Source organism: Pseudorasbora parva, chromosome 9, assembly GCF_024679245.1.
Source record: "Pseudorasbora parva isolate DD20220531a chromosome 9, ASM2467924v1, whole genome shotgun sequence".
NCBI lineage: Eukaryota > Metazoa > Chordata > Actinopteri > Cypriniformes > Gobionidae > Pseudorasbora > Pseudorasbora parva.
In genome coordinates, this window is record NC_090180.1 from 1,808,927 (window position 1) to 1,835,000 (window position 26,074).

At 38.3% G+C, this 26,074-nt stretch overlaps 1 protein-coding gene across 1 annotated transcript in view; it reads right to left on the reverse strand.

Moving 5' to 3' along the window:
- The window catches only part of cop1 (COP1 E3 ubiquitin ligase), a 38,759-nt gene that overhangs the window by 11,576 nt on the left and 1,109 nt on the right, over positions 1–26,074 (reverse strand). The window contains exons 2-16 of the mRNA XM_067453474.1: positions 25,192–25,251; positions 24,986–25,083; positions 24,808–24,872; positions 24,570–24,689; positions 17,413–17,481; positions 17,255–17,314; positions 16,943–17,034; positions 15,685–15,742; positions 12,665–12,779; positions 12,451–12,586; positions 9,265–9,408; positions 9,072–9,180; positions 2,350–2,431; positions 2,160–2,276; positions 1,961–2,078 (exon numbers count right to left, since the gene is read on the reverse strand). Of these exons, the coding sequence (XP_067309575.1) occupies positions 1,961–2,078; positions 2,160–2,276; positions 2,350–2,431; positions 9,072–9,180; positions 9,265–9,408; positions 12,451–12,586; positions 12,665–12,779; positions 15,685–15,742; positions 16,943–17,034; positions 17,255–17,314; positions 17,413–17,481; positions 24,570–24,689; positions 24,808–24,872; positions 24,986–25,083; positions 25,192–25,251 (1,443 nt within the window). The remainder of the gene's footprint in view (positions 1–1,960; positions 2,079–2,159; positions 2,277–2,349; positions 2,432–9,071; positions 9,181–9,264; positions 9,409–12,450; positions 12,587–12,664; positions 12,780–15,684; positions 15,743–16,942; positions 17,035–17,254; positions 17,315–17,412; positions 17,482–24,569; positions 24,690–24,807; positions 24,873–24,985; positions 25,084–25,191; positions 25,252–26,074) is intronic.

The following is a 26,074-nucleotide window of genomic DNA, read 5'->3' on the forward strand; positions in this document are numbered from 1 at the left end:
AAAAATTCTTAAAACAAGAAGTATTTAATAGACAAGCAAATGTAATTGATTTGTTTTGGGGGAAAATACTAAAAATTAAGAGTTTTTGCTTAAAATAATCTGCCAATGAGGTAAACAAAATAATCTTAATTCAAACATAAAAGATTATTTTTCTTACTCCACTGGCAGATTATTTTGCTTATTTTAGTCAAAAACTCTCTTAATATGGAGTTGTTTTTTTCCTAAGACAAGATAATAATTTTTAGTTATCTGGTAAATGTTTCTTAATGTAAGAATTGTTTGATATTTAGACTAGAAACAAGACAAAAATACTAAGTAAGAAAAGCATTTTTTGCAGTGTAGTTAATTTAAAGATTTATAATAGGGCTTGGTATAAAAGATTTTAATCGATTCTCATTTTTATGAACTGATATTGATTCTTAAAGGGATACTCCACCGCTGTTATTCCCTTAACTAAGCCGAGTTGACACACTTCTCGTCTCAGTGTGTGCTCTTAGGGTGTACTCACACTAGCCAGTTTGAACCGTGCCCGAGTGCGTTTGACTACCAAAGCGCGGTTTGTTTGACTAGTGTGAGTGCTCCAAACCGTGCCCGGGCACGGCTCGATTAGCCGGCCCTGGCCCGCTTGTAAGAGGTGGGCCAGAGCACGGATCAGTTGGACTCGGGCGCGGTTCGCATGCAGTGTGAGCGCTAACCGTGCTGGAGTCCGTAATCAAAGCTGCAAAGTCCTTGCTGCACTTCAGCTGGTACCTTGCAAACATCATAATGCGAGCAGCACGATTACGTGAACATTTTCGCGCCACTAAGGCGACACATCTGTTTAACAACAGGCTGTGAGAGGGCTGTGGACCAAACGACACAAAGTTATCCACAAAGAAAACAGAGCGATGGACTTCATCGTGTTCAGAGAGCGCCGCTCTTCCTGTTTATCCCGAAACCGCCGCACCATAATGACGTAAGCGTGCCCCGGCACGAATGCTGAAACCCTCCTATGTGAGTGCAGGCCAGCGGGGGAGTGGGGACAATCGTACTCGGGCCCGGTTCATGGCAACCGTGCCTAGTGTGAGTACACCCTAAATCTCTCTGACGTGCGGTGATGATCTGATGGCATTTAGCTTAGCCCACAGCCCGGTTCATTCACTATGGTACCAAACAGAGATCAAGCTAGAAGCCACCAAACACCTCCACGTGTTCCTCTATTTAAATACAGTTATAGCAATAGCTGAACGATCAAGTATGGTGATATAATATAAAACGGCGCTTTTCTAAGCGGATGAAACTATAATGTGTGGCGGAATAGCACTTCTGAGAGTACTTCGACTCGGCGCAGATTTGTTTTCCTTAAGACAATTTGCCATGTTTTGTATTTAATCAGAATCGAATTGTAAAATGTGGCAATACCCAGCCCTAATTTATAACATATTTTTGTAACACTATAAGCCGAAAATGTTTCAATAGCTGATGTTTTGTTTAAGTATCATGATACACTGCAAAAAATGCTCTTCTTATTTAGTCTTTTTTTCTTGTTTCCAGTCCAAATATGTAAATATTCTTAAATCAGGATGCATTTACTAGATAAGTAAAATTACAAGGTATTTTTTTCTTGTTTTCTGGGGGAAAATATCAAAATTGAGTGAGTTATTGCTTAAAACAGGCAACATTATCTGCCAAAGGGGTGAGAAAAAAAATTCTATTTCTGTTTGTTATTATCCCCATTGGCAGATAATTTTATGCAAAAACTCCTTTATATTGATTTTATTTTCAACAAAACATCTCTCATGTCGTTTTACTGATCTAGTAAATGCATCTTGATTTAAGAATTGTTAGATATTTAGACTAGAAACAAGACAAAATAACTAAGTAAGAAGAGCATTTTTTGCAGTGTACATTATAAGCAGTTACAATTACACCACATGCATTTCCTATTGATAATAAAAATCAGTTTTCCGAGTATACATACGCAGACACGATTTCTTCTCCATTGACGAACTTGGCATAGGACACCGCTTTCCTGTGGCCTTTGAAAACCATGATGGGCTGCTTAGTGTTCCTCAGGTCATAGTAGTGCACACAGTGGTCTGGGAAAGGATGTAAAATGAGCCGAAAAGTTTTGCGAGGAAGTAACATTATTAATAGATCAACTGAAATAAATTATGTACCTGCACAACCAAAGGCAAGGTGATATCGAGAGGTTGGACTGAACTTGACACAGCATACATTGGCCTTTGCTTCAATGCTGGCTACTGAATTGTCCAGGTTGGTGGACCACAACTTGACTAGGATAAAGAGAGTGCATTCATTAATATTTATGGGAGAATATCTCTGAGAATCCCAAATCAAATAACTTACCTTTCGCGTCATCCGATCCTGATGCCAAGAGTTTGGGGTCCATGAGGTTGAAATCGACACTCCAACACCGCTTTTCATGCTCCTGTGAAAATCAAAATCTAACTTAGTTTAAGTCTAAAGGAATTGTAAATTATACACGTCATGTTCAACATTGCACATTAAAAATAGTTTGTGCTTCCGGTTTAATCCTTTGTTTTTTATAGCATAGCCACCAGTACATCCATGTGTATATTAATTATTTATATATCCTTTAATTTGCAAATCATTTAGAAAAGAATGTTGGGAAAGATGCGGAAAAAGTTTGTGTACATGTTTTTACAGTATTTAGAGGAAATTTTACCACATTAATTGAAAATAATCAACAAATTAATATTTGAAAAATAAAAATATATATATTCCCACACTTTTTTTCTGGACATTTAAAATGTTACTAAGATGGGAATAAAAGACAAGGATTTTGAGCTCTTCATCATACATTATGACTATGGAAGCCTTTTTACGATACAGAATAAAAAAAGGTAATTGTGACTTTTCTCACTATTATGACTCTCAGGAGTTGCGAGTTCACATAATTGTGATATAAACTCATAGCAATTGCTATTCATAAAGTCTGGATTGTGAGATACAAACTCGCAAATCTGAAAAAAAAAAGTTTTTTTCCACAGAAATTCACATAGATTGTTAGAAAAGTAGTAAGAATTGTAATTGCGAGAAAAACCTGAATTGTGAGTTTACAACCGAGCAACTCCGGCGGCTTAACACCGCGCAGCTCCGGCGGCATATCGCCGACTTTACAGCGCGCATATCATCTCCGACTTTACAGCGGGCATATCTCCGGCTTTACAGCGGGCATATCTCCAGCTTTACAGCGGGCATATCTCCGGCTTTACACTGTAAAAGCGGTGTTAAGCCGCATATCTCCGGCTTTACAGCGCGCATATCTCCGGCTTTACAGCACGCATATCTCCGGCTTTACAGCGGGCATATCATCTCCGGCTTTACAGCGGGCATATCTCCGGCTTTACAGCGGGCATATCTCCAGCTTTACAGCGGGCATATCTCCGGCTTTACACTGTAAAAGCGGTGTTAAGCCGCATATCTCCGGCTTTACAGCGCGCATATCTCCGGCTTTACAGCGCGCATATCTCCGGCTTTACAGCGCGCATATCTCCGGCTTTACAGCGCGCATATCTCCGGCTTTACAGCGCGCATATCTCCGGCTTTACAGCGCGCATATCTCCGGCTTTACAGCGCGCATATCTCCGGCTTTACAGCGGGTATATCTCCGGCTTTACAGCGGGCATATCTCCGGCTTTACAGCGGGCATATCTCCGGCTTTACACTGTAAAAGCGGTGTAAAGCGGTGTTAAGCCGCATATCTCCGGCTTTACAGCACGCATATCTCCGGCTTTACAGCGGGCATATCTCCGGCTTTACAGCGGGCATATCTCCGGCTTTACAGCGGGCATATCTCCGGCTTTACAGCGCGCATATCTCCGGCTTTACAGCGCGCATATCTCCGGCTTTACAGCGCGCATATCTCCGGCTTTACAGCGCGCATATCTCCGGCTTTACAGCGGGCATATCTCCAGCTTTACAGCGGGCATATCTCCGGCTTTACAGCAGGCATATCTCCGGCTTTACAGCGGGCATATCTCCGGCTTTACAGCGGGCATATCTCCGGCTTTACAGCGGGCATATCTCCGGCTTTACAGCGGGCATATCTCCGGCTTTACAGCGCGCATATCTCCGGCTTTACAGCGCGCATATCTCCGGCTTTACAGCGAGCATATCTCCGGCTTTACAGCGGGCATATCATCTCCGGCTTTACAGCGGGCATATCATCTCCGACTTTACAGCGGGCATATCATCTCCGACTTTACAGCGGGCATATCATCTCCGACTTTACAGCGGGCATATCATCTCCGACTTTACAGCGGGCATATCATCTCCGACTTTACAGCGGGCATATCATCTCCGTTTTTACAGCACGCATATCATCTCCGACTTTACAGCACGCATATCATCTCCGACTTTACAGCGGGCATATCATCTCCGACTTTACAGCACGCATATCATCTCCGACTTTACAGCGCGCATATCATCTCCGACTTTACAGCGGGCATATCATCTCCGACTTTACAGCGGGCATATCATCTCCGACTTTACAGCACGCATATCATCTCCAACTTTACAGCACGCATATCATCTCCGACTTTACAGCGGGCATATCGCCGACATTACAGCGGGCATATCATCTCCGGCTTTACAGCGGGCATATCATCTCCGGCTTTACAGCGGGCATATCATCTCCGGCTTTACAGCGGGCATATCATCTCCGGCTTTACAGCGGGCATATCATCTCCGGCTTTACAGCGGGCATATCTCAGACATTACAGCGGGCATATCATCTCCGGCTTTACAGCGGGCATATCATCTCCGGCTTTACAGCGCGCATATCATCTCCGACTTTACAGCGGGCATATCGCCGACATTACAGCGGGCATATCATCTCCGGCTTTACAGCGGGCATATCATCTCCGGCTTTACAGCGGGCATATCATCTCCGGCTTTACAGCGGGCATATCGCCGACATTACAGCGGGCATATCATCTCCGGCTTTACAGCGGGCATATCATCTCCGGCTTTACAGCGCGCATATCATCTCCGGCTTTACAGCGCGCATATCATCTCCAACTTTACAGCGCGCATATCATCTCCGACTTTACAGCGGGCATATCTCAGACATTGATGACGTTTTTCATTTTTTTGGGCAAAAAAAGGAGAATGTGTATTGCTATCTCTACAGGAACTTAATTGCCTTTCCAACTCCGACTTTACATAGCGAAACTCCAACTTTACACTGTGCAACAAAATCGAGCATAAGAGACTTTGTTTAAAAACTTTGCTTTTAATAACAGCAGACATTATTTTTGGCACATGTATGTTTCTTACTACCAAATATGACACACAGATCTGTAGTGGTGTGTGAGTTAAGAAGGAAAATGAAAAAAAATGTATTGCTCTCCTACTAAAAAGGGCACATAATTCCCATAAATAATAAACCCATTCCATATTTCCCCTTTCCTACCACAATTCCCATATTGTCGCGCTAGGCTTATGGACAAGCACCCAATAGCCGAAGTTACACCGTCGTTTACAAACGTTTGTGGACATACCTGCGAAACTGCCCGCTGAATTCTTCCTGGTCTCCCGTAGACGAGTTACTCCCCATCATGGGAACTCTACAGGTAATCTGGTTGTTACTTTTTACTTTGGATTTAAATTGTTCAACCTGTGCGTATCATGAGGACTTTACGACGTCTTTGCGATACACTACATACACTTCGTCAAAGAACACACTACACACACATACTCCAAAACAGGAGTATTGCGCCAAATTTTTCATCCATGAACCTGATATTTATCTTTCTCTTGTTTGTTTGCGTTTGATTAGAGACAATTTTATAGATTTTGGACAAAGATCATGTCTTCAGCATTGTGAAATCAAACGAGATGATATATTAAAGCATGTTTGGAAACGTCGTTTTATTATATTGATGTTACTGCTGGCTGGAAATGTTAAGCCAAACCCAGGACCCGAGCCTGAATGTTTATACACACCAGGAGTTTTCGCTAGTAAATCGGGCTTGAAATTTTTACATTTAAATATCCGTAGTCTAGTGCCAAAGATAGATTTTGTTAGGATATGGGCAAATTCGACAAATGCAGACATTTTTGTTCTATCAGAAACGTGGCTAAAAAAATCTGTTAGTGATAATGATATTGCGATTAGGGGATACAATGTATTTCGTGCGGATAGGAAGAGTAAGGGAGGAGGTGTGGTTATTTACGTGAAGTCTAAGTATCATACCACTCTATTGAAGACTATGAGTATCGCAAAATGTTTTGAATTGCTGGCTATTGATCTGAAATTAGGAACTACCAGTTTGATTGTTGCTTGTTGTTATAGGCCGCCGTCAGCTCTTAAAGAAACATTATCAACACTCTCAGCTGTGCTGACAGAGATTGTAAATCACAAAGAAATAATTTTGCTTGGTGATTTAAATTGGGACTGGATGAAAGATGATTCAAAGGACTTAAAGGCTTACTGTGATTCTGTTAATTTAACACAAGTAGTAAATTCTCCAACTCGCCCAAACACAAAAAATCTAAATAAATCCACGTTAATTGATATTATTTTAGTAAACCGACCTGATAAATATACAGAGGTTGGTATTTTCCCAAATGACATAAGTGATCACTGTGCTATTGGGATAATTAGAAACTGTAAACCTGTAAAAACACCTTCAAGAATAGTGGAGAAACGACACTTTAAGACCTTTGACCAACAAGCTTTCATTCATGATATGTATCATTGTGATTGGGATAGAATATCATTCATTCCTGATGTTGATTTGGCATGGACTTATTTTAAGGGTTTATTTATGGGAGTTTTAAATAAACATGCACCTCTAAGGAGGTTCAAGGTTAAAGGGAGGGATAACCCTTGGTTTTCTGATGCATTATCCTCTCTGCTACATGAGAGGGACCTGGCCTGGGCTAGGGCAAGGAAATCTGGCTTAGCAAACGATTGGTCCAGCTTCCGATGCCTAAGAAACAAATGTATAGCACAGATACGTAAAGCTAAAGCACAGTTTTATCTAGAAGAGACAACCAGAAATTTGCATAATCCAGCAAAATTTTGGAAAGCTATTAAATACTTAAAATCTAACTCCTCATCATCAAGTTTACCAAAGCAAATAAGTGTTGATTCGAGACAAATCACAGATAAAAAAGAGATAGTGGACTCCTTTAATCAGCACTTTGCCTCTGCTGGGCATCTTTTCAAGTCAATGCCAGATCAACCCTTAGACACAGAGGTCCTGAATGTTAGAAATATTAACACTTTCTCTTTTAAGCCAATTACAAGGAAAATAGTCCTGTCAAAATTGAAATGTGTAAACTGTAGAAAGTCAGCTGGACCGGATGGGCTTGATCCATCTCTCCTGAAGCTTGCAGCTGATATTATTGCCAAACCACTCGCTCAGATTTTTAATTTGTCTTTGGAACAAAATGTTATTCCTGAATCCTGGAAAGTAGCACATGTGATACCTCTTTTTAAAAGTGGGGACACCACACTATTGGACAATTATCGCCCTATATCTAAATTATCAGTACTGGCTAAGATATTTGAGGAATTAGTAAGTGAACAATTAAAAGAGTTTTTAACCTGTAATTGTATCCTCACCCCTTTTCAGTCAGGCTTCAGAAAGGGGCACAGCACTGTCACGGCAGCCACTAAAGTAATTGATGACATTGTGTCTGCCATTGATTGCAAAAACTCAAGCGCAGGACTGTTTATTGACCTTTCTAAGGCTTTTGATACAGTGGATCACAGCATTCTTTTAAAATGTTTAGGTAAAATTGGGGTGTCCTCACATGCGGTAAGTTGGTTTAAAAATTATCTTACAGGGAGATTTCAATGTATTACATGTGATGGTATTACATCAGGGAAGGCTGCAATTACAATCGGTGTTCCACAAGGCTCCATCTTAGGGCCACTTTTGTTTACCGTCTACATAAATTCTATCTCTGAACGTGTAAATGCAAATGTACACCTTTATGCGGATGACACCATCATCTATTGCACTGCACCCTCTCCATGTGAGGCTTTAATAAAACTGCAGGAGGCTTTCACAGTCTTGCAAGAAAATTTAAGGAAATTAAAGTTAGTGCTTAATGCTAAAAAAACCAAATACATGTTGTTTACGCACTCAAAGTTCAAAGTAAAATCACTACCTCCAATTGTAACCGCACAGGGACAGGAAATAGAGAAGGTGTCATGCTACACATATCTAGGTTTTTTATTGGATGAAAATATCTCTTTTAATCCTCATGTCATGCATGTGGTAAAGAAACTTAGAGTAAAGCTAGGTTTCTTTTTTCGAAATAAGGCTTGTTTTAATTTGAAAGCTAGAAAAGAACTTGTAGCAGCCACATTTTTATCTGTTCTGGATTATGGCGACATTCTCTATATGCATGCCTCAAAGTCTGTATTGCGTTCACTTGATTCTGTCTACCATTCAGCACTACGATTTATAACAAAAGCTGATTATAGTACACATCACTGCAATTTGTACAGCTTATCTGGTTGGTTACCACTGTCTAAACGCAGAAAACGCAATTGGTTGATTTTTATTTATAAAGCAATTACTGGATTATTACCATCATATTTATCCGTTTTTTCATTGGCAACAAACAATAGATATAACCTCAGGTCAAACAATAGCATACTTTTTAATGTGCCTACTGTTCATTCCGAATTTGGTAAAACAGCATACCGTTACAATGCTCCATCAACCTGGAACGCACTACAGAAAAATCTGAAACTAAACATGTTTATTTCCATCTCTGATTTTAAGTCGTATCTGGCAGACATTCAGCATCATACATGTGAATGTGTCTAGACTTTTTGTTGTGTACAGCCTGAATATTCTCACTTGTAAATTGTATTTATGTTTTATGTTGTGTCCATCACTGTTTTTATGTTTTTATGTGTCTTTTTTTTTTAACTATGTGCTGCCTTTTCTTGGCCAGGGCTCACTTGAAAAAGAGACTACTGTCTCAATGTGACTACCCTGGTAAAACAAAGGAGAAATAAAATAAAAAATAAAAATAATAATGAATGTCATCTGCTGCAGTCCGACACATAAGGGTACCTGGTAAACCTTTGACCTCTGCCCCGTGAACCCATCCCAAAGAATGACAGTCCCCTCGTAGTCACTGCTCGCCAACAGATTTTTGTGGTAGCTACTCCAGCTGATACAGCTGGAAAGAGACGAGACAGAGGAAATTATGCCACTGCATAATCCAACATTCAGGCCAACCGCTGATTTCAGACACTCTTTATACCTAATTTTAGAGTTGCATGTCATCTCGTTGACAGGATAATGAATGTCCACAGCATCCTGGATCACAGTGCCGTATTCAAACACTTTAATTTTCTTAGTGACACCAGCAATGGCAAAGTAATCACAGTCACGGTCAAACTCGATGCTGCAAAAGAGGGGAAAAGAGAGGAGACGGAACAAGTGTTAGCACAGCGAGTGCATGCTCATTATCTGCTCTACTTCCACTCAAACACGGACACTGAAAGAGACGAGAGCCGTAACGCATCCAAACAGACTCCCGTGATCAGATACAAGGATGTCTGAAAAAAATGTTGGCGTGATGAAAGCAGAGCAATGTGCTTTGGCTAGTTGTAATATTGCATAAAATATGGAAATTACGGTTGGTTTGAGCCAATGATTAACACATTTCGCTGGACGATAAGCTGGCCAAGAAATTATTGCGATAAACGATAATATTGCCGTTCTGAGACCATTTTCATCTAAAATAATGATAATGACATAATGCAGGTACATTCTTTCAAAGATCAATAAACTTTTATTTCTAAAGACTATTTAACACTGAAAACAGAAAACATTTTAAATATCCACAATAAATGAAGAAAACAACCAAAAACAATAAAAAATGGATGAAAACTGCAACAGAAGAGGTGCATATTAGTACAGTTCACAAAACACACTGTTCAGTCATTGTTTTGTTTTTTTAACACTCCAGAAATTTACTTCAGCGATATATAACTTAATTATTAACAATTTAGGATACAGTATTTAAAAAAAAAAGTTATATCTTGTAATCATGCACAAACTGAACTTGACATCTCTGAGGAAAGCTAGATTTTGATTCAGACATTGATGACGTTTTTCATTGTTTTGGCAAAAAAAGGGAGAATGTGTATTGCTATCTCTACAGGAACTTATGTGCCTTTTTAGCACACAAAGATTGAACCGAAAAATTAACTTGCATTTATCAAACTGCCAACTTCAGTGTAGCTTTAAGCCTCGTTTATACTCGTCGCGTCCGCACGAGCGTGAGGGTGCGCACGGCAAAAATGACGTCAACGCGGAGTGCGCGAGACCCCATTTCACGACCAAATTTTGTAACTTCGTGTGCGGCTCCGCATCAGAAAAAAACATGAGTTCCAGACAAATCTGGCCGAGCATGATGTCTCATCACACACACACACACATACACATACACATACACATACATATACATATATATATATATATATATATATATATATATATATATATAGAAAAAAAGATATTGCGAAATATTACAATTTAAAATAACTTTCAACTTTTCTATTACATTTTAAAATGTAATTCATACATTTTACTGCTGCACAATATTTTTGTGAAAACACCAATCTTTCATTGTTTTAATTTTTCATCATACATATTTAAATCAAGTTGATTTGGTGATTTGAAAATGTATTTGTTAACATTAGTTGTGCACTTTGAACTAAAATGAACAGCTGTATTTTTATTAACATTAACCAAGATCAGCAAATACAGTAACAAATATATTTCTCATGTTATTAACAAATGAATACTTATTGTAAATTACCAATTGTGAAAAAAAAATTTTTTATTATAAATAAATAGCCTGAATCTTGTCTCAGACACATACAGCTTGACATGTAATCCAATTTACCCCCCAAACAAGTTTAATTAATCTTAAAGTAATTTATAAACAGCCTGAACAAAACCTAAACGGCCTCAGTTGATCAGTCAGAGTAGTTTTAAAATTATATCTGATTCACCACAAGCTATTCCTTTCAAATACAAATAAGCTGATAACTGTTGAGGTGTAGTGTTGTACTTCAGGTCCAGAATACTGCAATAAGTGTAATTAATAACAGAGTTGTGAGAATGCATGGTTAAAAATAAGCATTGGGATGTTTTGAAATAAATAGTACTTGAAGAAACAGGGATGGAGGTAATAAACTGGATATACAGTAAAGCACACAATTTCAGCTTTTGTAAAATGGATATTCTTCAAAATGCTCACAGTCAGTATCTGTGATGTTATTCAGTTATACAATACTACCCTCTGCTGGTTACTCCAAAAAAAGGAAACCAACAAAGATTAGTCCAACAACATGCAGTTAAATTAGAGGATTATTCCCCTTCAAAATGAACATTTCCTGATAGTTTCCTCACCTCCATCTCATTCCAGATGTTCATATCTTTTTATTTCTTCCATCGGAAATTATTTTTTGGAGGATTATTCCAGGATTTTTCTCCACATAATGGACTTCAATGATTGACAAACAGATGAAGGTGCAAATCAATGCAGTTTCAGAGGAAGAGCTGCAGAGACTCAGAGGAGTAGAGTCTGATCTAGTGACACATTTGGTAATTTCCGTAAAAATATATATAAATAAACCTTTCAAAAGACAGCTGAAAACTCATCTCTTCCACTCCCAACACCTATTCACTCCCTATTCTAGCTTATGCTACTTATAGCTTAAGCAATGCCCAAAACTTAGCATATCAGGCACTTTTTGGCCTCTTCATGATGGATCTTTTCCTGTATTCCAAGCTGTAAGTCGCTTTGAATAAAAGCATATGCTAAATGAATAAATGTAAAATAAAACATTAATACACTTTTAACCTCAGATGCTCAACCTCGGTGTTGTTCTTCTTGGTGCATGACATTATCACGTTGGAAAGGCCACATGACGCAGGAGGAAGTGCCGTTAAACTCCTTCTCATGTTCTCCTTCATCTTTAAAATTGTCCGCCATCGTTGTTTCACCTTTAGTTGTGTAAAGAGCGTTTGATTTAGTCTTTGCGCGTTCTTTTTAACACTGGGTCGGTACTTCCTCCTGCATCATGTGACCTTTCAGATGTGATGATGTCATACGCCGAAGTTGAGCATTTGAGGTTAAAAGTGTATACATGTGTATTTGTGTTGTAAATGCCTGATAATCAGACTTTATTCCTCTGGTATCATCAGAGCCTCTGAAGCTCTTCCTCATTGATTTGGACCTTCAGCCATTGGTTCCCATTGAAGTCCATTATGAGGAGAAAAATAACTTTTTCCACCAAAAATGTATTCCCGATTGAAGAAAGAAAGACACATTGTGGACGAGATGGGGGAGAGTAAGTATCAGGTAGTACCAATTTTCATTTTGAAGTGACCTAATCCTTTAACAACTTCAATGAAGTTTTGGCGACCTTACCTGGACACGATACTGGAGCCATTATAGAGGTCACTAGCGTAAGAGAGCGTGGCCAAAGGCCTCACAGAGTTGTATCGGGTAAATTTTGATAGACACTCCATGAAATCATCCAGCTGGTTAACAGTCCTGCTGTCATCTATTAACAAGAAAAGCGACTGTGTAAAATATAAAAACAGAATTATAAAACCGTATATATTGCTTTGACTCAACCCACCTGTTATTCGGGACATCCGATTGGAGAAATAACACTGCTCTAGATCCTCAAAGTGTGCCGTCAGTCTCTTCCGCCGTGATGCCAGAGTGCTGTTGTACCATGTCTGTCTTTTACCCTAAAAATAATAATAATAATAATAATAATGTTTATTTTTTATAGTGTCTTTCAAGAACCCAAGGTCGCTTTACAATGGAGTACAATAGTACAATCAGTTACAAATGACAGTCAGCCTGTTCATTATAACAAACAAACAAGCAGGTACAACAAACATCCTCAGATAGAGAACAACAACAACGAAGTAGCATAACATAAACGCAATAAACTGTGAATATTAGGGGTGTGAGCCTACACTGGTCTCACAGTTCAGTTCGATTACGATTATCATGCCATCGATTGGGTTTAATTCGATATCCCGATGCAATGACGATTCACTGCATCCTCATGTATACAATTTTGTCAGTCATTTATATGAACTGAACCTTTAATTTTACCTGTTTAGCCCTTAAATGCATGACTGTTTCGCCAAACACTCTTACATATTCGGGTCGTTGGCGACCCAGATCTATATTTAACATGGATAGACCTCTACCTGTCGTGATAATATATAAAACTTCTGATGTTAGACTAACACTTACAGAAAAATAAAATAAAGCATATTTCGTTCCCTTTTGGAGCTTGAAGGATTCAGTTTGAGCAGATGTTTAATACCATCATCATCTGTCCTCATCAGAGCTCGTTTACCAGTATATTCAGCATCTGCCTCATATTCGCGATCTCGAGCATATTCTCCAAACTCATTATCAACGTCTTCAAAATCAATATTTTGATTCCTGACAGCTTCTTGACCACATCCATCATCAAGAGACAGTGACACTAACATTTGATTGTGTTTAGGACTTGCTCTCTGCTGTAAATCACTGAGACATTTCAAGTTTTGCAGATTATAATTATTGTTTTGTTTTCTGTCAGAGGTAACTGAGTGAAACGTCTCTTCATCATTGCATATCAGACATTGCCACCTTGTGGAATAAAGGTGAATTGCGCCCTATTTTGTCATTATAGATTAATTTATCATTGTGCAAAAAATATATACGTACAATCCTACACACCTCGGGTCGTTAGCGACCCTATACAATTTTGACAAAAAACTAGTGAAAAAACAGGCATTCAATTATAATTATATAATTTTTTTCTTGTTATATTGTTTAAAATGGATTGATTGAGGAATGCTAAGAAGGTTGATGTCTAACTTTAAAAAATGAATGAGTAGCAGGGTAGTGAATGACGTCTCGGGTCACTAACGACCCGAGGTATGCATTTAAGGGTTAAAGAAAACACGCTTCTCGAATGTATTTAATAAAACTCAAGTCTGGGCACATAAGGGTGCTTTCACACCTGCCTCATTTAGTTCGGTTGAATCGTACTAGAGTTTGTTTCCCTCTTTGGTGCGGTTCGTTTGGTCAGGTGTGAAAGCAGCAATCGCACTCGGGTGCGCACCAAAAGCGGACCAAAACAAGTGTACCGAGACCTCCTTGAAGGGTTAGAGTTAGGGTTACACTCTTCACCTTCTTGAAGAATTAGTCTCGGTATGCTTTCAAACGAACTCTGGAATGGTTTGTTTGTGGTGAGAATGTGATTCGACCTCGAACAGAAACAAATGCAAAAGTACTGATCATTTTTGGACTAAACCAGCTGCTGTAGTTAGCTGTGCTGACATTATGTGCATTATTACCTGATCAGAGGTGGACAAAGTACACAACTTCATTACTTGAGTAAAAGTAAAAGTACTGCTGGCCAAATATTACTCCGTTACAAGTGAAAGTTGTAAAAAATTATTTTTACTAAAGTAAAAGTACAGAAGTATTTCTTTTCAAAAGTACTTAAGTATTAAAAAATAAATTTCCTGTTTTATGTAAGTGCATTATTTTATTATTGTTGTATAAATGCACATTATGCCATCATGGTTTAAGCCAGTCAGTGACGCTCCATCTGACACACTAGCATACAACTAACTTAAACTCATTTACATACTTGTAGAAAAGTTACAAAGCTCTTTATAAAGCTGCTGTCACTTTAAGACCGAATGCACGGATCCAATACACTAGTGTTGTAGTACTCGAGATCGGTCTTGGTCTCGAGACCATTTTTTAAAGGTCTTGGTCTCGTCTCGGTACCGACCGCATTTTTACTCGGTCTCGTCTCGGGCGAAGATGACTCGGGATTTTGTCTCAAGACCGGTCAAGACCACAGCTGAAGGCATATAAAGAGCAGAGAACTCCACCCTGCGTGCACTCTCTCTGTCTTCAAAATAAGCACATAAGCTCTCTCTCATACTTCACATATTAATCTAAATCAAAAGTTCAGAAAACCGAATCCATGTTGAACGTTGCCCGTTCGGACAACTGTTTTGAAGTACTGCTCGGTGTGAATTGCAGTCAAAAAACGTTTGACCAGCTAAACAGCTGACATACATCATACAATAAATAAACAGGAAACAATTTCTATCCAGTTATGAAGTGTTTTCTGTGTGACAAACCTTCCGCAATGTTCTAACAGCCGTGATTCACACACAACAGGTCTGCTAATGTCCGATTCACGACCAAATGACTCATTTGAATTGAATCATTTTAACAACGGTAATAAGAACTGATCTGTTCAACCTCTGGTTGTTTTTTTTTGACGTGAACTCCGTTGAATCTGCATATAGTGCGGGAACTGAAGATCGGATTTACATCCGTTTTGCAGAGGGCACATTTCTGTGTCCAAGTGTTAATAAATCATACGTTTTGATAAATCATAGCTTTGATTTACACACAGCACGTGTCTCTTCTCCAGCTCGTGCTTACCGGGTTGTTCATAAAAGCCGAAATTTCATGGTCATGGTCTATTACTGAACCGAATCGTCCTCGTCTGAGACGATTAATTTCAACACCCCTAGTGAATATCAGCATTACTTCAAGAGATTTATGAAATAGCTATAACAGGAACAATTCACGAAAAAAAAAAAACTAAAAGGTTACCTGTGAGCTTCCGCCAAAAGGAGGCTGGATGTATTCTGTGGGGTCTATTATGCTACTGCTGTTGACAGAAAGGGAAAATTAATGAATAAATGTCAGCTTGGCATCTCACGTGTGTGGAAAGGCCATTCATTTCTTAATTGTTAAAGGGTTACTTCAGCAATTTAGCTTTGTATCAGTAGAAACCTGGGAGTATATTCGATTGATCGTGCTTCTGGGCTTTGTTCTTTCATCCCCATGAGACAAAAAAAGTATTTTCTCAGTCTAGAATGCACCAAATTCAAAAATAATTTCACATTTCTACTACATTAATGATCCAGTTTAAATACAAAGCTTAATGCTAAATCATTGAAGTAACCATTTAGGGTGTGTTCACACTTGTCATGTTTTGTTGGATTAAAACGAACCCTGGTGCGTTTGCTCAGTTAGTGCGGTTCATTTGAACACATGTGAACGCTGCCATCCGAACCCTGGTGCGGACCAAACAAGCGGACCGAGAGCGCTATAAAGATGGGTCTCGGTCCGCTTCAAATGAACTCTGGTGTGGTTCGATTGATATATGAACGCAACACGGACCAAAGACATGTAAACGACCCAAAAACAGGACGTAATGTCACAAGATGCGGCGCATAGTCAGCTGATTTGACGACGCGGAAAGATCGATCGGTGTATCCAAAATGAGTAACGTTAACGTTAGAGGGCAAACGTGGAGCAATGAGGAGGTAAGTGCCTCATCAACATTTGGTCCGAGCATGTCTCAAAAATGCTAGAAAAAACGCACAAAAAGCACACCTGGCCCTTCTCATCAATGGACCTGTGTTGCCCATTATTAGCCGGTACAGACGATGTGCCATTTCTTTTGCAGCAGATCTTCGTTTCTGCATCCAACGGAGGAAATCCTGCTGCTGTTTTGAATGTTTTGAACATTTTATGAGCTCTTCGTAAGTTCTCAGCGGGTAAAAATAATGCCATATGTACACGCATAAAATGATGGCGTTTAATCCGCACACAGCGTTGGTTTAAATGTTCGGTAAGCAGCTCCTACGTCATATAAGCCGACCAATCAGGTTGTGAACATCTCCCTGAGCCTTTGGTTCGGTAACTTAATGTTCGCTGTTAAAAATGGCAGTGTGAACGCTAAGCGGACCAGGACTATATGTTTTGTTTTTGTTTTTTGGTCCGGACCAAACAAACCGAACTACAAGTGTGAACTTGTGGAGGAAAAAAATATGGATCAATATGAAATGCAGTGAGGTCTTACCTGGGTGCAGGTGAGGGAGCTTCAAACTGGGGTACAGTACTGTCCAAGTTGGGGTCCATGTCACTCACAGGTGAGTATACACCGCTCATTTCCTTTAAATAAAAATCATACGCATTAGAGGTTCAAAATGTGAAGGTCGGTGACACTTTCATTCAGCAAAGACACATTAAACTGATCACAGGTGACAGTAAAGACAATGATATTACAATAGATAAACGCGGTCGCATTGGACTTTCTATTCATCAAAGAAATCGTATATCCAAATTTCCACAAAATGATACAGACGATCCTGGTTATCCATAGTAAACTGACCTCAACTCGTTTGATATCCTCTTCCAAAAAGTTCAGTTCTTTTTGTAGCTGCTCCAGTTGCTGTTGAAGTAAAGACAGAGAGACTTTATGAGTTAATGGCATCATAGCTGTCAACTTTGCATTATTCAACATTTTAAACACAGATGTGGAGGCTAAACCTCTCTTTTATTTCTTCTGGCTTCTTTCAGGAACTCCATTAAGATCTGGCGCTGAGCAGCTTGTGATTCCTGTGGACAGAGATCAGTGAAAAATCAGCAAAAGAACAACTTCAGGAGTCACACATCACAAGAACAAATCTTTTAAGCATTATATTATGTAATAACGCTTGTTCGTGCTGATTTAGATTTCATAAAGGTTATTATAAATGTATCACATAACTAATATTTGACAGATCTTATTTACTATGACCGATGTTTTCACTTAAAAACCCATTTTATCACTATTGTAATATTTTTAGCATCACAGTGCCCTAACTAGACGCACAGCCAATCAGAACAGGTGTGGGCGGGCTCTCACGGCACTAGAGATTAATCTTGACAGCACTTGGAAGGAAATGAATCAAACTCACAAATATTGCACCATTTAAACATTACTAAAAACAATCTATCATAGAATATACTTTTTGAATATAATGCAAATAAATCACAATCACGTTCTTGTATTTAATTTCAAGTAGGTGTTTAACTGTACACAAAACTGCCGGATCGGTTTGTACCTCGGGGAAAGAGAGAAATAAATATAAAATTGCTTATTTATTTATATCAATCAATGTTTACTGAAACAAATTGTGTCTGTACCTAAATTAATTCAATTATAACAAAAAATTTCATAAAGATAATGCTGTAAACTATAGGGGGCCTGTACTCGCACATTACTATAATATTAAAGATAACAACAGAACCCCAACTTGACCCTAAATTCAGCTGCTATTATTTATTTATAGACAGTGTTGGGTAAGTTACTCTAATAAAAGTAATGAATTACTAGTTACTAATTACATCTTCAATAGTGTAATTAGATTGCTGTACAAATGACTCTCCAAAAAGTATTTAATTACTAATTACGTTTTAATTACTTTCTAAATCAACCCTCGAGTTAAGCAATTCAAGGTTAGACACGAAACGGCTCTTAATTCATTCAAATACATAATATAAAACTACAAAAAATTACTCTTATTAACTTACCAAAGTATTACAAATGTGAGAAGGATACATAAAAACATGTTAGACTTTAAATGTTGATGTTAAGTCCACTATTGAATTATGTATAATTATATTTAGTATTTAGTTAAATTACATCAGAAGTAACTGTAATTAAATTACAGAAAAAATAAGAGTAATCCCTTACTTTACTTTTTTCAAGGGAAACGTAATTAAATAACAGTAACTAATTACTTAGTAACTAGTTACACCCAACACTGTTTATAGATATAATAATCAACACTCAAATAACACATTGTGTGCAAACATGTAAACTTCACATAAGGCAGTTTTTGCATTAACTCCTAAATCTAATTATAAAATTATGTCATTCCAATTCGCTGATATAATAATTTATACTCAGTATTACACTGATTACACCACATATGATGCGTTTCAGTGAGTTGTGACGTATCCTCAACACACCTTCAGATGTTCATTCATGTTTATTCTCTGACTATGATGAGATGATCGCGCTCACTCGCATATACAGTGATCGGTCACATTAGGTCAAAACTAAATTTATCGTTTGAATTTTGTGATTAAAAAAATGGACAGAATGTTCATTGTGACTTTCGACTTATGTTTACATTTTAATTATTTGAGTTTTTTTCCATGGTCGTGTTGATATTTTGCCTTTATAACTGAGGGGATTATATTCAAAGGAAGTTTAAGTTTAAAATAAGTAGGGTTGGGAATCGTGAGAAATTTTCCGGTTCCGGTTCCGGTTCCGATTCCGCCTAACGATTCCGGTTCCGATTCCGGTTCCATTAAAATTATTAAACAAATAGTGGTAAAGGAAAAAGGCAAAATACGCAACTTTAAACAATCCTTTTTTGTGTTTATTACTTGCTCTCAAATGAATTTACAGGTTGGCAATGTCAAAAAAAAAAGTCCTGTACTATACATATATTACAGGATTAATCGAGCCATATGGAATTTATGGAAATTAAAATAAACATGTTCTAATTTGCACCTCTGAAATTGTCTTATTACATTTTCTCTCTCTGTTTTAGGGATGTTAACCGATGACCGTTTGACCGATGGTTGACCGTATCAACGTTAACTGATCAAAGTTGTCGGTTAAAAAAAAAAGTGATCTAAATTAGGCTATTATAGACAGTGGACTAAACGCTACTACAGTTAGCCGTCTCATTACAAAATCTTTTTGTGTGAAGTGAACAAATCCCTCACACTCAATTTTTCATAACTTTCCTGTTTGTACTTAATAAACCAATAAAAACATTTGGGGCGAGGTCGCAGCGTTTGCGCGCTCACAAGGTTTGCAAAGAGTAAACAGGCTAAAACACTCGAGGTTAGAGCCAGAGCAGACGACAGTATGAAGCGTCATTCCGCATAAGATGGGCTTACATTTGGAAATATAATATCTATATTTCAGTGGTAACACATAAGGTGTTGATCGTCTTTCTTTATTATTGTTAGCACTAACTTACCTCGAACTAAAGCGGCGTCTCTTCAGAGCTGTCATTTTCTTAAATGAGCCGCGGCAATGTTTCAAATGAGCTCATAACGCTAGACAAATGCTTTTATTTTCAACGCGATCACCTTGTACCCAAACCATTTCGAAACTAATGAGCCATGGTCCTCGGATTACAAACAAGCTCCTTGGCGCCGCGTTTGTGGGACTCGCGCTGTGGGGGATTTAAAAAAAGTGACGTGAGGGGAAAGGAGGCGGCAGCGCTAAGACAGTGTGTGTGTGAGAGAGAGAGAGAGCGGGAGTGCGGCTCGCGGCTATGCTCCCAGCGCTGCGCACACACTTTGCACCAGAACCGTTTTCGGAACCGACACTCAGGAATTTCGCGCGGTTCCGGTATTTTTCAAAAATCAGTATCGGTTCTGCATAAGAACCGGTTCTCGGTTCCCAACCCTAAAAATAAGTAATATTTTATTCTCCTGGTCCTTATTTTAATGGGTCAAAAATAGGGACGTAATGATACACTTCGGTATATATCACGATACTGAACTCACAAAATTACATGCATCCCGATATTTTAAGCCAACATGAGTTTTTTTTTTTTTTTACTTATTATTAAAATAATATTATTATTATTATTTGTGTATTATTGGGACCCACAAATATTCCACCATTGCATCATTATACATTATTTTCAACAATAATAAACCGTAAACTATAATTTTTTTTCCCCCTCAGTCATTACTCCTTTCTCGATGCTCATAGTGTCCTGCCTCTCCCGCTATTAATACACTATACATATAAGAATAAACCATCTAAAATGCTTTGAACAATCATACTACTAAAACTAAATGTGATCTGGTGATCTAAATGCTGTTTGTGCTTTGACTTTGAGGTAGGGCTGGGCGATATGGCCCCCAAAAAAAATCCCCGATTTTTTTCACCAAAAATTCGATTTACGATTTAAAACGATTTTTTCCCCCTCTTAAAATCAAACTGCAGATGACAAAGAAATTGTTCAAAACAAGTTTTAACTTTATTTTGTTTAGGTTAAATTAAATATTTGCAGCTTGGTAGAAGTGCCTACCTGGGGTGCCAAACTTTCAGCATGTGAATAACCCCGACTATTCCACAGTATAAATGGGCACCATATCTTTTGCAATATACAGTATACATATCAAAGGTTTATGAATTGATATGCAGATAAAATTAACTTTTATTAACAACAGTAATGTGCAAAAAAAGTATAGGGAAAATTTAAATGTTATGCTCTTATTAAATATAGATTAGCATTGTTTTTCAATAGTCTCACACTGAACTGATCGACAGCTTCAGTGATTATTAAAGGAGCTCTTTACTTTACTGTAATTTAGTCACAATTTGAAGAAAAGTTTAGTTTTTCCTGAGACTGTGACTTCGTACTTTCCATACATTAGGGAGTGAAAATCGCTAATAAATCAATAAGTGCTCTTCTGCTGGTTATAGTGGTGGGTGGGCACTGCATATCTTTTTTTAAAATAAAAATAATACAAAATGGATTACACATTTTTTTTTAAATAAACTAAAAAAAACATTCCACTATTTCTTTCACAAGACCCCCTTTAAACTTTTAGTTTTACAAACCATCACATTAAAAATAACATTACAATCGGATATTTAGAGCTTTGAAGTGCTGGAAATAAGTGTGAAGCTCTTGAAAACCATTGGAAAGTGCTGGAATTTCAATCTCAAAAGGTTGTACGAATCCTGAGATAAATAATGACAACAACAACAATAAATCCATGTGGTTTTACTACAGTAAATCATGGTGAATGTTGGTGATTTGTGAGAGAAACCCCTGACCTTCGCTCAGCTCTGTTTGATCTGATATCTGTGGTTTATAACAGAATTGTGCGCCGACTAGTGCTGCAACGACGCGTCGACGTCATCGATGACGTCGACTACGGAAATACGTCGACGTTCGTGAAATGCGTCGACGCGTCGTGTCAGACGTTCATCTCGCGTAATGTTGGCTTCTGCTCCTGGTTCTATCACAAAAACCTAGACCGCAAATATCAAAAGTATGGGAATACTTTAAACAGAGGCCAAACAGTGTTTCCCACACATAGACTAATTTGTGGCGGACTGCCACATAATCAATAACGGCCGCCACATTCGTCATTCATTCATTTTTACGCTATTTAAAAGACGCACGCATATTCGTTTAGCTGCATTTCCTTAACTTCTCTCTCCGCACTTTTGCGCGTCTACTCACTCACACACACACGCGTTGCATTCGACCGTAAAACAAGTTTTATTGCATTTTGGCGCATTTAGTATGACATAGCTTTTAAAACCAGAGCAGTTGAATAACAGAGTTGCGACACGCCTTCATCACGCGGCAGCGCGCGGTCATGGCGCTCATATAATTCTAAACAAACCAGCGCGGTGTCAATCAATACAGACCAGTGTTTCCCAACCGGGATCCCGAGCAAAAGTTGCGGGGACGCACTTACACTTCGGTTCATCTCGCATCTGATGACGCATCTTTAATATGGGTTGTAACTTGAAAATAATGCTGTATGTATGTTTCTGTCGATGGATACACGTGCTGACTCCTCAGGTATACACTACAACAACAGCGATAATAAAAGAAAAACGTGGGCAAAACGGTCTCTCTTTGTAAACTTTATAAAACGCATGCGAGTGCTGCTGTACGTCCGAATATGAGCAGTCATTTTCACCGTCATCACCCCCGTGTAACCAGGAGACGCGAATGAGAAGATCTGTCTTTGTGCACTCGTCCCAAAGCGCGCAAATATTGAGTTATCTTTCAAATCCTGTGCTTAAACGGACAAACTCACAAAAAGTATGTCAAAATGTCATAGCCTACTCTATGCCTTAAGTGAACTTTATACAGAAAATACGACGACTATCCGTTGGTCTTAAAGGGGCAGTAGCATTCACTGCTGTCTGTTTAATGTCAAACAGAAGATAAAGACATCACTCACTGCTCCTGACTGAATAGCTTTTGTAAGTTTAATAAGGATTATTTTTTAATTTTAAACAGTTAAATGTGTGGTTATTTTACTTTTGATTACTTAATTCCATTTCTCTACCTAAAAACTAATGTTAGACCTACCTGAAAATCCTGAAAAGCATTGTTTATTTTATTCTCATCTTTGCTCAATAGTATTTATTTGTGCTGCTGCTTCTATTTAAGTTATCTGTTCTTATTTTCTTTATTTTCATTTGACAGTAGTCCTTTTTCCCCTGAACATAGCAAATACCGAACTGTACTGAAACGTGAACCTAAAACCGTGATACAAAGCGAACTGTGAGCTGTCTGTACTGTTACACCTCTAGCGTAACTTATACGAGGGGGTGCCACAGAATTTTGAAAAATTTCAAAGGGTAAAAAAATTAATCGTTAGATTAGTCGACTAATCGAAAAAATAATCGTTAGATTAGTCGACAGAAAAAATAATCGTTAGTTGCAGCTCTAGCGCCGACCGCTTCCACTAGATCACAGTAGCGATGGTGTGTTGATTTAAACGGTCTCTCACTGGATCACCAGCGCTGTGTATCGTGTCTGTCACGAGATTGGCCCGTGTGTGAGCTCGCGCTGCGTTCGTGTCAGCGCAGCTTTAAATGAGTATAGCGCCTAGCGCGGTTCCGTTCAGACTTCAAACACACTTTGCAGCGGGTATTGTTAATTGTTCTGTGAAAAACTGAACCAATTACGAATGACACTGTATGTTGACGATATCCTTGTTGTTTGTGTACCTCTGTGGCAAACGCGCGCGGGGAGTGCTGAGCCATTACGGGAGCCTAGAGGGGAGCGTCGGCGGATTTTAAAGAGAAAACCGATTTTCATTCACAAAAATCGTCGTAAACTAAAAACTCGAATTAATCCATAAAATCGATTTATCGCCCAGCCCTACTTTGAGGTGTGCGCTTCCGATGATCAATGCAATCCGTCACAGCTCTAATCGCAAGAAATCGTGTCAACATGGCCGCTCGTCTCAAACTGTAAATGTTTAACTTTAGCTCATCCAGGAACTTAATTCTGCCTTTACTCTCTCGTGTTGTTTCTGCGATCATCTGGCGGTCCGTGTTTACTACATTATGAGTAAATCTGTTCATCATAAGCCATCGCTCGAGTCTCCAGAAGACTGGATCGGATTAGACACTCCATTAGTTATTTTTACGATGTCTTTATGACATTTGTTTGGATCTTTTAAGTTTGAGAGGAATAATGGACTTCAAATGGACGGAGGGACAGAAATCCCTCAGGTTTCAGAAAGAATATCTTCATTCGTGTTCGGGAGTGAAACGAAAACGACCTGATGGTGAGTTTATGATGACTGAGTTTACATTTGTGGTACATTTGTAAATGTGTGTTTGGGTGAATTATACCTTATAAACAGGCCGACTACAGTAAGCTGAGCCTGGGATAAAACACCTCTATATCACGAATCATATCGTTTCCATCAACGATACATATCGTCACATTTTTTATATCGTTACAACTATTATCGATGAAATACTTATAACGTGAAACAGTTTTCAGCCATTTTGTCCAGCCCTAAGCAGCACTCATTTGAATAAAAAACGCTAATATAAAATGGCTATTCCCAGTGTGTCTGAAGAACCCAATAAGTGTTAAAACAGTAATATTATCTGGAAAAAGTATACCAACCGCCTCCAGTTGTTTCTTTTTTTGCAACAGGTACTCTAATATGTAGTTGACATTGGCTAAATCCATATTCTCTTGATCTGCGCCAAGGACGTCTTGGAAAACCTGCCATTTTGTTCCATTCTATGAACAGCATATGAAACAAACAATAAGACGTAATTTAATGTGCTACAAACCATCTGCAAGTGTCAATCAAATGTGTTTAAGTTGTATAATGAGTGGAAGCCAATGGTGTGCTTACAGGATGATCCCGTTTCAGACGCTTCTCCTCAGATCTCTGTTTTTGTTTAAGGATAAGTTCATTCACTGGAAAACAATTAGAGAATCACATCATCTAAGCAATTAGACAGTTTTAGAATAATGATATCAAATTCGACAAGTATGCACAAAACCACTGACATGCATTAGCATACACATACCTAAGAAGTTGGGGTAAAGTTGATCCACATTGTCAATGATATAATTACATTTCGGGCATCTGTTGCTGTCCTCTAAACTCTGTCGTATACATTTATAACTGAAGAGAAATAAAGACATGATTGTTTGTTTGAAAGCTATAAATGGTCTGGAAAATGCAAAACAAAAGGGCGAGAGTTAACTCTCAGTTTAGAGAACAAGATCTCACCAGAAACTGTGGCCACACTTTGTCATGTGAGCTTCCTCTATCATCTCAAAACATATAGGGCTGTTAAGAAAAAAACAAATGAAAACATCACGACATGCAAGACTTGCTTCCCTTTTTCAACACATCAACAGAAAGCTGAGACTTGACTGTTGCTTTGAATTATACAGAGGAGTATAAAAGTCTGAGACCACTATTAAAACAAATGCCTTTCATTTTTCTTTTTACATCGCAAATTATATTATATTAAATTATATTATCAGCATAATTTTGACTGAAAGGGTTACAAATAATTTAATGACAACAACTCCCTCTCTAAACACAAACACACACACTTCTCAAAAACAAAATTACTTTGAGTGTGTCGGATACAATGGGGCAAAAAAGTATTTAGTCAGCCACCAATTGTGCAAGTTCTCCCACTTAAAAAGATGAGAGAGGCCTGTATTTGTCATCATAGATACACTTCAACTATGAGAGACAGAATGATAAAAAAAATCCAGAACATCAAATTGTCTGATTTTTCAAGAATTCATCAGCAAATTATTGTGGACAATAAGTATTTGGTCACCTATAAAAAAGCAAGATTTCTGGCTCTCACAGACCTGTAACTTCTTCTTTAAGAGGCTCCTCTGTCCTCTTACCTGTATTAATGGCACCTGTTTGAACTCGTCATCAGTATAAAGGACACCTATACATATTTTGGTTTCATCTGACCATATGACATTCTCCCAATCCTCTTCTGGATCATCCAAATGCTCACCTTAAAGGGAGAGTTCACCCAAAAATGTAAATTAAATCATTAACTCCTCTCCCTCATGTCTTTCCAAAGCCGTTAAATCTTTGTTTTTCTTCAGAACATTAATTAAGATTAATGAAGAAAATC